This window comes from Zootermopsis nevadensis, unplaced genomic scaffold, assembly GCF_977971745.1.
Source record: "Zootermopsis nevadensis isolate Lab colony 2312 unplaced genomic scaffold, Znev_1.0 Znev_ptg000027l, whole genome shotgun sequence".
Classification (NCBI taxonomy): domain Eukaryota; kingdom Metazoa; phylum Arthropoda; class Insecta; order Blattodea; family Termopsidae; genus Zootermopsis; species Zootermopsis nevadensis.
Window position 1 is genome coordinate 3,817,258 of NW_028259159.1, and position 13,197 is coordinate 3,830,454.

The 13,197-nt window shown below is 34.4% G+C and overlaps 1 protein-coding gene across 5 annotated transcripts in view; it reads right to left on the minus strand.

Annotated features, from left to right (window-relative positions):
• LOC110830630 (cholesterol transporter ABCA5) overlaps positions 1–13,197 on the minus strand; it is a 47,869-nt gene that overhangs the window by 25,081 nt on the left and 9,591 nt on the right. For all 5 annotated transcript variants that reach the window (XM_087356517.1, XM_087356518.1, XM_087356514.1 and 2 more), the window contains exons 4-16: positions 12,240–12,421; positions 9,018–9,219; positions 8,386–8,461; positions 7,744–7,897; positions 6,560–6,746; positions 5,616–5,759; positions 4,667–4,817; positions 3,990–4,066; positions 3,273–3,438; positions 2,889–3,030; positions 2,388–2,502; positions 1,713–1,862; positions 882–971 (exon numbers count right to left, since the gene is read on the minus strand). In XM_087356517.1, the coding sequence (XP_087212643.1) occupies positions 882–971; positions 1,713–1,862; positions 2,388–2,502; positions 2,889–3,030; positions 3,273–3,438; positions 3,990–4,066; positions 4,667–4,817; positions 5,616–5,759; positions 6,560–6,746; positions 7,744–7,897; positions 8,386–8,461; positions 9,018–9,219; positions 12,240–12,421 (1,836 nt within the window). The remainder of the gene's footprint in view (positions 1–881; positions 972–1,712; positions 1,863–2,387; positions 2,503–2,888; positions 3,031–3,272; positions 3,439–3,989; positions 4,067–4,666; positions 4,818–5,615; positions 5,760–6,559; positions 6,747–7,743; positions 7,898–8,385; positions 8,462–9,017; positions 9,220–12,239; positions 12,422–13,197) is intronic.

Below are 13,197 nucleotides of genomic sequence, written 5' to 3' on the forward strand. Positions count from 1 at the left end.
TCTCTTTCCAGTGTCTTCTTGGACTGCTGCTTACATTTCACTCTACAGGTTTATACATAGAGCATTTGAAAATGAATGGCAGCTTTGTATTAGGAAACAGCTTTTGTTTGTATGAGAGACTGAACTGTGCTGCATAAGTCAGCCTACTGCAATACAGTAATGTGGAGCATTAGATGTCATGTTAAACTGCCCAAAAATGCTGTTCAGAAACCAAAAGCACCATTGCTTCATCAAAATTCAGGTTGTTCAAGGCAAAATGCATATCACTGTCTCAAAGGATTTCAGAAGATCCTGTGGATTAGAAACTTTGTCATACCACACCATGGCAAGATGAGTGCATACATTTAAAGTTAGATAGTCGGAAAATACACACGCACACACACCTTGCCATAGCATAGTATGACAGAGCTTCTTGTCTGCAGGTTTCTTATAATTGTTTGTGACACTGATGCATGTTTCACCTTTTGCAACCTGGATAATGATGAAGCAATGCTGCTCATGCTTAGTGAATATGTTTTTAGGACAATTTCTTATAACTCCTAATGCTTCATACTGTATACTTAACACTGAGTGTACACTCACAGAAACAAGCTGACAAAATACAATTTAATTTAGTCTCTCACATAAAAGTTGTTTCCTGCTGATGCCAGTATGTAGCACTGTACCACTGCAGCATTCCCATTACTTTTCAAATGCCCCTCATAATTATACATCTTCATCTACTTACCTTAACCAATTACACAGCAATACATTTCTTCATAATGCAGTACCCTCTTTTATCAACCTTAAGTTACTCACACTTTAGTAGCAATTTTTTGCATGATTGTGCAAAATAAATTTGAAAAAATTATTGTTTTATTATTCTTTAAATTATACTATACCTTCCCATGCCTTCTATTTTGTAAAACAGACCACATGTGTCTCCGAGAGTATGGATCAACACCAGCTGTTGGCTCATCCAAGATAATAATCTGTAATCACATTTATTCACTACTACAAACAACTGTTTTATGAATCAATAGTTTATGCAAAGATAAAAAACTAGTGACATTTGTTTTGGATATTTTCTATCTTTTTACTTTCCACTGTCACTTACCATATTTATTTTATGGGAATCACAGATTTAAGCCCATACTATAGGGCTACTGGAGAGATTTAAATTCAGACATTAATAGTTCAACAGTATGATACAGTAATGGTGTTGGACTGAGCACAAACCATGATGCACAGCAGATAAGGATCAAACTACCTGTCCACCAAATGCTAGAATGCCATGTACTTGAACCTTCTGAGTTTTAAAACCAGAAAATTACCTAACAATCATTATGAAAAGAGAATTCAATAAAAGTTAGACAAATAGTACATATTCCATTGTATTTCATTTTTAAGTTTGTTGAAAATCTGACTTCTGTGAGTCCTGTTGAGTCATTGTTCAATGTTAGAATGGTTCTGACCTGTATGTTATGTCAGCGAAAGCACATCAATATTCTCAACAAACAGAATCAGACTATAAAATCACATACGTAAAATGTAAATACCTTACTGAAACCATGATGAAAGGTATTTTCCTTTAAAGAAAACAGCAGACAACATTTTAGATAAGGGACTACTTGGTAAAACAAAACAATTATAAGATAATAATATTACACTGATTCTTATAATGAAGCTTTCATTATGTAAATTAATTATCTTAAGAGAGCATTGCTACAAACCCTAGGATCCCCAATAACAGCAATGCCAACTGAAAGTTTCCTCTTCTGTCCACCACTTAAATGCTTGGCAAAGGTATTGGCTTTGTCAACAAGGTCAATATCACGCAATGTCTTGGACACTTCAGACTCAATCAAGGAGGAACGTATCCCCTGTAACAATCACAAATATCAGCAGTTATTTGAATGGGAGTAAAATTAGTGGAGCAAAAAGCAGGTCACCAGTGCTGAGATTAAAAATTCATAAAACTTCATGTCAACTACCTACATGTGTCTTAAAGGCACAGTGTTTGGACAAAGGAATAACTTCTTGTACAACCTTTGGTTTTATTCTTGAAGCCATAACAAAAGGTGTGTTGGTTCTGAATCAATTATTGAAGTCAACCATATCTATTTAACCATTTAAATTCTGTTGAAGATTATTATTTGACATTCTAACTCTACAAGAAATGGATTCATTCAACTTCTACTTCCAACATAAAAAAGCTCACAAAGTTAAGCTTTTTGATACAGACTGTGACTGATTCATGCACATGCATTGAAGGAAGTAGACTAAATCTGATAATTCCTATAAGTGGAGTCACACATATGAAGCTTAAAATAAAAATGTAGGTTCAAAAACAAACCTGGTCTTTGACACTACTTTTTCTGTTTATGAGTAAACTGTTTCTGACTCACCCGAACAGCTGCAAAGAATTCTAGATGTTCACGAGGTGTCAGCAGATCAAACAAGATGTCATGCTGAGGACATACACCAGTCATTTGACGGATTGTGTGCATGTCATTCGGATCCCTAATAACGACAGTAGCGAAAAGTATCAGACACTACAATCATGCATTTAAAATTCAAATAATGTAATAATACTGTCACCTTGAAAAAATTATTATTTTTATTATTCATACACAACACTTCACCAGTTGAGCCACAAAGTCTGTTAATATCAAAAGGAATAATAATACAAATAATAATGGTAAGAATTTGAATCACAGTCACAATGGAGAGTTGTTCTGCTGGGTTCAAACCACATACCTAACAAGCTCAATACAGGGCTAATATCAATGACCGTAAGGATTTGGTCTTGTGATTTTATATGGAATTAAAAATTACCTACTTTGCATATCTGCAATTTAGAATCCTTCTTACCTTCACAGATGTTTTAAGGACATGTAATTACTTACCTAATATCATACCCAAATACAAAGGCTGTTCCTGCAGATGGTGCTGTAAGTCCTGTTAGAATGTTGAAAAGTGTAGTCTTTCCTGCCCCATTGTGGCCAAGTATTGCTGTAATCTGACCTTCATAAATTGTTAAGTTGATACCTGAAATGTTTTAATTACAAGTTAAATATTGTCTGTATCATGCAGGTCACAACAGCAATTACTCAAATCAGATGACTGGGAATCTAGACCCAGTCATTCAAAAATATGAGCACACATAAAGAAGATTATTGTGAGCATGATTTGAACACAAAAGCTCAGAATTCAAGAGCTACAATATTTTAAAGAAACCTTCTGGTTTCTGTTATTGAACTTACGCTATGCAGCAGCTTTGTTCAACCCACCATTAACAGCTTTGACTTCAGGCCTCCTGCATGCATGGAATGTCTTATAAAGATCCACTATGTTTATGGCTTCCCGGCCTTTCATTTCCCGTGCAACAGGTTCAACATCTCGGTTTGATTCTTCACCAGCATTGAATATACTTGACTCACCATTTACAGATGGAATCTGACAAAATAGAAAAACAATAATTATATATACATGAAAGCCTTTCCTCTTAAGACAAAATCCTATATGAAATTTTACATTAACATCTGCAATTCACTAACTGTTAAATACTGGAATATTAAATATGAACTTCAAATTGTTCTTCTGCTTACAAACTTACCAATACTTGTAAATACCTGTAAACACTACCGTTTGTAAGAAGAAAAGGTTTTAATCAGAAATATTTCCACTTAGAAACACTAAAATACAATGGCCATCAAAATATCCTTATGAAATTTTAATTCCACAAGTCTGGAGCATGTTGGTGAAATTCCTTAGTTCTGTTAACTCTTACCATGCTAAGCATGAGACATTTCACTTAAAAGCACTGATCCTTCTGATCTGGAGTTTATGGCGCCCGACAAGTTAGGTAAAATAAAGTAATTTTGTTAAAAATGATACCATATAAATATTAATGAAAAAACAATTGTAAATAATTGTAACTATAACACTTTATTTAGCATCAGTTACTATGAATTCATACAGACTATAAAATTGTATTGTCAACTTACTCGTGGAGCAGATTTCTTAGAGCACCAAAATCTAGGAGTGAAACAAAACCATGGTGATCTCTTGGTACCATGTTCACCTGAAAACCAAGCCAGAAGTATTTAAGACAAACCGTTAGCCTGAAAATAATGACAGATAATAAAAATTCACTGATGCATTCAAACCTTTCAAAATAAGTTGAAATAAGTGTGACACACTCATTTCTTATGCTTCTTCTTATGTATGTGATTTCAGGAATTTTCAGGATCTTGTCTTAACAGCAGTGTATGTAGAACAGACAGTTTCTAATGTGCTTTGAAACACAGGTTAATGAATGGCTCTTTTCCAGGGTTCAAATCTCGACCTGCAGACCAGCTATCCTGACAGGGGTTTTTGTGGTTTTACTCCCTCTAGGCAAATGCTGGGATAGTACCTTAAATTAGGCAACAACCACTTCCTTTCACATCCATTCCAATTCATTATTTACTATCATCCTCTTGTTCAAAGCTATATAGCCTGAGCTACTGAAAAAGCGTCATTAAATAAACTACAAATAAATAAATGACACCTTCAAACAGTGGATAATATGAACATAAAAATAACTTTTTTAACCATTTCTTAAAATGTAATTTTTGCATCACCTGGTGTAAGAATAGTAAGTATTATTTATGAATAATAAAGAGATGAAGTTATAACTTACTGGGAATAACACAGTCCAAGTAGTAGGCAAGAAGACCATATAGAACAATATCCAATGATATCATGATTAAGCTGCCCCCAAACGGAATCCCAGGGCCTGACCACAGATTGTCAAAACTCACACCATCCCCTGACAAGTCCAGCACCAATGCCTGGTAATGAGAGAAGAGAAGAGACATGCTACAGTACAATATGAATACTGAAATAATTATATTTGTTAATATACTGGGGGAACTGGGAACGACCTGAGCACTGTGGGTCCCAACTTTTCGTTGGCTCAATCTATAGACATTCGGTAGGATTCCTTGGACAAGGGATCGGCCCGTCGCAAGGCCTCTACCTGTACACAGGACAGCACAACACAGAAAAACGTGGACAAACATCCATGGCTTGAGTGGGATTCGAACCAACGGTCCCAGCGACCAAGCGGCACAAGGCCCACGCCTCAGACCGCGCGGCCACTGCGGACCCCATTTGTCAATATAACATGAAAATGTCGGCATAAAAGCAAACCAATAAAACCTTTATTGTTACATGTTTTACTATCTCCATGATACAGTTCTTCCTTAAATACTTGATATTCAAGTGATATAAAGAATGTCCAACATTATGTTCACAAAAACTTAGAAATTTAAACATATTTGCCAGAATTTGATCTTCAGCTTTTGTGAATTGTGTAAAATAACACCACAGTTATCTGGGCTGAATGACCTGTCTGTAGGCTGGCTTGTCTGACACCTATCTGACTGGGTGATGACATAAAATCAGATTCTGTATGCAAGGATTCCCACGCTGGCAATTCCCCCTCACACATTCAGGCATTTGCATAAAGTGTTGTTATTGATGTTTGATTGTCTGGTAGTGGTAGTGATAGAAATAATGATGATGGAAAACCTGAAATTGGAGTGTCCCAATATGGTCAGGAGAAGGTAAAGTACTGTCCTGTTTACCTTATCCATGGCAAGAGCAAATCCTGTTGAACTGATGAGGGAAACAAGCCAGAAGGCTACAGAACTTGAGTCGTCAACAAATACTTGTATGAAGTACAGCAAACTCATGATGTTCACTGCGAAGTTTCCAAGAATTCCAGCAGTCTGAAATAAGTAGAAACAATAAACTGATTTCTACAACATATTAAAAGCATAAATATAGTCATATAATAATTTAATAATTCTTTATCTCATAGGAAGAAGAAATATACAATGGTACATGCTGTACACTCCCCCTTACCAACTTGTGTATGATATCCTGGAAATGGATTTTAAGGGGTACAGAAAGAAAAACTAGAGGGAAAATATAGGATGTGATAAAATAAAAGACAATTTCAGGACAACACTTTTAAAGGCTATTTAACAAATAAGAGAATAAGATGGTATGGACATGTTTTAAAAAGAATGAAGAAAAAATCTCAAAGGAAGTGGTGAATGTAAAAGGAAAAGCCAAAGAGGGAGGCGAAGAGGAAGATCAAGATGGGAGCAGTAGGTTAGAAAAGATGTCACATAGAAGGAAGAATATGAGAAGAAACTGAGGGCAAGGAGGAGGAGGATGAGCTGTAGGAGAACAGAGATAGATGGAGAGGCCTGGCTATCATATGACTGACATAAAGTGGAAATATCTTGGGAAGAAGAATAGAAGACCAGAGGACAGAAACAACATAGGTTCAGAAATAGCATTTAATGCTAACAAACTGATGCAAGTTCATGAAGAACTTAATGAATTAAGGTGACATGGAAGTCTTAATGAATTCATCTGTCAAACACTACCACTGAAATTATTTACCATAGCAGATTAACATGATGACTTGGTACATGAAGTATAAATGACAGTCTAGGAAGCTGTCAAAAAATGAACAACATTTTAGCTATAAGCAGTTATGTAAAGCAGGTCAACTTACCCGCGCCTTGTCGAAGAAGGGGGTGAGCATGAAACCAAACATGATGATGGAGAGGCTGTACAGCAGGATTAACAGGAAGATGAGCAGGAAATTGGTGTGCTGGAAGACTCTCAGCGTGAACAGCAGGATCGAACTGATGATGGTCAGAAACAGCACAAATACTCCGTAGATGATAAACCATGACAACCTGTGCATACACACATAAGCACAATGGAACAAAAAAGCAATAAACACAGCAGGCAGGTTTAAGCCCTAATAACACAAAGTATTACCATACATAATAGTGGTTCCCAAATTAAGTTCACAAGCCTGAATTCACAAAGAATACAGAGGAGTTTGTCTCTGCCTGAAATTTTCATCCCTCAAACCACTTGATATTATTCAATGAAATTTGGTGAACATTGTCACACAAATTTAATTTTGGTTTTTAAAGAGCACATATTCTTTATATGGCACAAACAAATATGGCTGATAAAAACAGCTTGTTGTACAAATAACTAGTGCATAAAATGAAATAAAGATCTCAATGAAATCTACAACTTTTATTTCAAACATTGTTTGATACGGTGAATACTTATTGACATACAAGAAAAATAATTTCAGACTCCTGCACTGTGAGTGGTTTTGCAACAGATTTTCATCTGAGAAAATGAATAAGGCTAATAAGGAATGCAAACAGCAAAGAATAAATTTGAGTACTGTTTAAAGTTTAAAAGTACCTGTAAAATGAGCCTGAGGGTCAGCAAATGCAGTTGGTTGCTAGTTCAGGGCCTCAGCAGAAATAATTTGGAATCACTGGTATATATGTTAATGTTAGTCTCCTGTATTATAATATCATGTAGGTATATGCCAACAGTTCGAAGGAATGTACTACCTCCATTATCAGCCCTGAAGATGAAGGGAGTATCTTCCTTTAAAATGGTGGTATCTGCCTAAAAGTCAACATGGTGTTACAATACAAAAGACCAACATCAACATCTTCATCTTCACCATAAATCTCACTGGCATACAGCTTGTATCTTCATTCTAAAGTATATTGTTTCCCACATTCTTCATTATTAACCAATTTAATGTGAAAGTATTTTATGACAAGAACTGTAAAGCACTCGAAATACAAAAAAATATGTTTTGCTGATTCTGAATAAACAAAGTATGCAAAAAATAGAAAGCAACAGTTTACTTACCAGAAGACAGAATCACGCAACCCCATTATCTTCATCCCTTCTTTGATTTTATTTTCTTTCTCCCCAACAATAAGAATTAGTAAATATGTTATAAACTGTGATAGTGCCATCACCATATAGAGTGGAATCACAACCCGGAATGCCACCATCCAGTCTGAAATAATATTATGAAATAAATAAAGAGAACAAGATGTTGATGAGAACATTTGGATTAAAAAACAGGGTGTAACAGACGAAGAGAAAAAAGTGTGATATGAGGAGCTCCATAATTTGCACCTTGGCTAAGTACAGTAAGTTCAAAAATCACTGTGCAGTACTGTACAACCTGTCAACACTGGCAGTGTGATGATGTACCACTGGCAGATAGTGGTTAACTGCAAATGACTTTTTGTACACTCTGTGTCATCATGATTATCAAGTAAAGAATGATGATATGGGAAAGGCATGGGAAGGTGAGAAATGCATAATTTGACCTTCTAATCTTTTATTTATTTACATACTGGCCCCTAACTTTTGGAAATAACTTTCAGCCTTACAATCAATTTGGCTAGATTTGCATTTCTAAACTTTCTTAAGATACAAAGAGGAAGTAACTCAACTAGAGATCAGGAAGTCAATCTGTTTATGTTGATATCCACTTACCTCCAGTGTATGCCTCTTTTGGAAACAGTTCAAGCATGATGTGTGGTACTTCAATGTCCATTTGACCAGAGTCCAACTGAAAATAAAGAGAAATTCTATTAAATAAATTTACTGAAACTTTTATGAACTATGTTATACTCACTGGTAAGAATTTTAACTTTCTTTATCTATAAAATTAACTGCACAATGAAAACAAAAGTAAGCAGTCATAAATGTCCTGTCAGTTAAAGATAAATGTGAATTGGTTCGGTAATGATTTCTGTATGCTGTCACTAAGATAAATGGTAGATGAACGTAAAACAGAGCATTTGTGTGGATAACAGGAGACACATGTTCAATTCCAGGCCAAGGTAACTAAACTTTTTCACTCAAATAAACATTATAAACTGCATAAGTATGTTTCTTTATAAATTATTGAACTTTTAATTTTTTTGTATAAATAAGAGTATTCCTCATTTAAAGTACTTAAATGGAGAAAATTTACTCTTTCTTCTACTACTCCAGTTAGATTAATTCACATTTAACATTCTGAGATCCATTTCTAGGACAAAGCAATAATTTTAAAAATTCGTATTCCATACAGATCAAGTATCTCATATATTGAGTGAACAGCAAGAAAGTTAGAAACCCACCCTGATCTTGGTGAAATCAAAGAGAGCTTGGATGGCCACAAAACCAGAGTAATAGTACTGGTTCACTGGACAGCTCTCTCCAGTTTCTATAGGGAAAACTCCACTCCAATGACCTTCGCTCTCTCGACATGATGCTGGTGATGAGTAGAGTTCTGTTGTTGAAGGTGTTACCACAAAAGAAGGATTTGTCCTGATTTCATACCTTAAACAGTAAGATCTTACTGTAGTATGGTGACAAAGGAAGCTGGAGACTTTGACAGAGTAGTTTAGAACGCTTCTTAAATCACAAATAATAAAAATCCAATTATTCATTTAAAACTGTTTTCTATTAAGCTCGGTATACCTGCAAAAATGTCTTTAGGGATGTAAGTAAAATAATTATAAATTATGAAAAATATGTTTTGTTTGTCAATGCACATTTCATATCTAAAACTAATTGACGAGATTTTGTGTTGGAATCTACACCAATAACTGTTATTTAAATCATTACATTACAGTCATTACTTTACATGAAGCTCAAATTCAGCTTGCAAAATTTTCTCCAAGATGACTCACTGGTACTGGTACATAATGAAAATACAGATATTATAATAAAAAACGTTCATTTTAAACAATTTATACTTAAAAATACCAACAGAATAACATATTAATCTATTTCTAACTACATTTTTTAACAATAAACTTATATCTTGCAAATCTCTGGCATGAAAATTCAGATAAAGATGGACAAGACAAAATAAATTAAACGATCTACATCTGCAATAAATTAGTATAAAAATTAATGTAATTTTGAAAAGGGCATATATGTAAAATATGTGTACTCCACTGAAGTACACATTTACAGTCTTAACTATATATATATATGTTTCTTCAAAGTAATAGATATTTCCTTTCTGATCCAATTTACACTAACTGAACACCAAATTCTACTGCCATAGAGCAAATGAAGACAATGTAATAATATACAGGTTCAAAAAGTAAGCACGGCCTTGCTACTACACTATTCCAGAATTCTCTTGGAATGAATAAGAATAGTCCAGTGCATAATATGTGAATTTTCTTGCAGAGCAGATACTCAGACCACGATACACTGAGTCCAGTGGCACCCTGTAGGTATTGACCTCTTTACTGCTGGCACCAATCCAGACTCAAGCCTCTGACACAGCATCAGGGTTCTCTGTTCACAAACCACTTTGTGGCACATAACTTGTCATTTATTTCAGCTTTGGAGATCTGGCTACTCAAGTACACAATACTAGGCCAAAACATGATGACTCAACTACAAGCATGATTTGTACTCTCTTCTTAGCATATGGTAAATTTGAAACTCTGCTTCAGAATAGTTAAAAGTGTTATATATATTCCACATGGTAAAGTCTATAAAATAAGTAATATCATGATACTGTGACTTTAACCTACTCTTAAACTGTCATCATTTTTAATCCTGCTTACTCGATCTTTGCAAACTTTAAGCAGGATGTTTCTTATATACAAATTGTCAATATTTCTCCTTTGTTAGTTAGTATGATTACGAAAACTTGTGCCTCTATATTTCATACCAATCAGCAATTTGAGTGTATCTGCGTTCCCGTTTTATGTAAAGCAGATTATAATTTGTTGTTTTCTACTGTCTGAGTACTCAAATGGGTTAAGGGAAGTACAGACAAACATCGCCAGCGCAATTGTAATGTCTATCTTGTTTCAGAAATTCCCTGAAGCAGATTGTAGTTAAACCAATTACCTAATAACCAAACACAGCACATTGTCTTCATGGTCTCTGGCTTATATCTCACAAGAAAGCAGTAATTACCTCAGCACATATTTTTAACATATCTGCATGCCTTTGATCTATTTTCCTCTCATAATGCACTCCAAACACTAATTGCGTGAAGCATGCTAAAATTCATTCATTCCAACAAACTTGTGATTGGAAATATGCCCTGATACAAGTCATTGGCCTAACATCGCATTATCCATTATTTGAACAAAATGCATAAAAGTAATGCAGCATGGGGAGGTCAAGTATTTCAATTCTGTCTTAATCAAATGACAAGGATGAAATATAATGGCTCACTAAGCTGGAATTAAACCAAATTTGTATTGTTCCTAGACTGAAATACATGAATTTACTTGTTTTTTTTATCAACATGGGCTGTGTTGTTTGTGGAGATGATGAGTGAAGTCAGATAATTCTTAACACTGCTAAGACCAAGGAAGGTGACTCAGCAGAAATCCACATGACTTGTATTCAGAGACTGCTCAGTTCATATCCAACCTGGTTATTCTTGGTTTAACTATAGTTTCCAACTACATACATCAATCTGCTGGTTAAATGTGAGTAATGAATTAAAAAAAAGAGATATGGAAGGAAATAGTCTTTGCCCATGTTAACACACTGTGTCAACACCTACCTGGAGGAACTGAGGAACAACTAAACACTGAAGACTGATGTGTGTAGACAGCATGTTCCAAAAAGTAACAAACAATAGACCAGTTCTTTCAAATGTTATTTCAAAGAATTCAATTTGGGGTTTTACTATGAAACTACACAATGTACACTCATTGTCCCAGGTAGAAATATTTGGGTAGTGATATTATAGGAAGTTAATAAAAAGGAAAATATATCGGGGCTTCTTCACGTTCACAATTCTGCCTTAACCACACTGGTGCTGATACCATGTCCGATGTATTTATCCATTAATTACAATAATTTTATTAAATAATGTCCATGTGTGAACACATGTAACAGCATTACTCTATGTAAATGTATTTTAAAATATTTACTAATTTAGATATAAATACACAGAGCAATGTTATGACTTTATCTGCTATAATAATCTTGATATAATTCATATTCCCAATAAAAAGCAACTATAGGCTTATAACTCATATTACTCTTAAACCGTGGGCTTCTGTGACACAACTTCATAACACGATTTCTAAGACAATTCTGAAAGAAATTCTGTAATCATGTTTCGGGAATTATACATAAAATTTCACACACAGCAACTCTACTAAAAACTGTAGGCTTTATAAACTCATGCTTCATCTCTGATGTTCTCAGCTTTAACTATTATTTATTATGATATACTATCAGCCTCACAAAATTATGTTACACCCTACTGGAACAGCTTAAAATTTCCTGTAATCCTGGTAACTACACCAATATCCATAGTATTATAAAATACAATATAGATTCGTCTTTAATGATCTTATGCTTACTTTAAAATTCCTTTGACAGGATCATCCGTTTCAAAGATAACAGCAACGGGTATAGACGCTGGCTCCTTCCAATATGCTGTAAGCAGATCATCATGTGTGTCAAACATCATGAAGTTGATTGGATGGAGCCCTGGGTCGAGGTGCATTGTCAACCACAGGTGATTCACATTGTCCAGGAAATGCTGTGACAGGAACATTATTATTAGAAATACGGAAACCTCATCTGAACACTGGTTTGCATATCAATTATTTTCACGCTTATATAATCAAAGCATTCTACATTTGAATATAATCTGTTACTATCTTTCTTGTAATCTGAAGGTACTGTTCTTACAACTACTTTGTTTTGTATCTATGTAGTTTATACCATTTAAGCTTAAAACTTCATTATTTTACTGAACTTCAAACATGTTTGGTCAAATGATTAAAATATATCTGTAGTTGCCAGTTTACTGCAGAGAAGTGCTTAGAAGTTGTAGAAGTTTAAAAATATGTTTGTTGAATTAATGATGTGTGTGTGTGTATATGGACATATTTTATCATGTATTTGTAAAATGTGACATATATGACTGATTATCTGATATCAAAAGAGAACATAATGCAGAATGAATCAGAAATGTTTACCAACTGAACACATAACTTTAAGCCACACAACAAAAATTTTGTGGTCATCACATTAAGTAGCTACCACCATACATATGTATAAGCATACCAAGAGACGTAAAATACAACACTATTATTAATAATTAATTTATAATGGGATCTGAAACTCTGTTTGGTGTTCTCAAGATATGAAGGTTCATATTAAACTAAATCTGCTGTGGACCGCTCTAAAATACGTGTACTGGAGACTCCAAACTTGAATTTCCTTAAAAATTCCCATTTTATTTATTCATGTAATGCAATGCAAAAGTTTATTAAACAACGTATTAATATGCACAGCAGCATGCCAGACTTA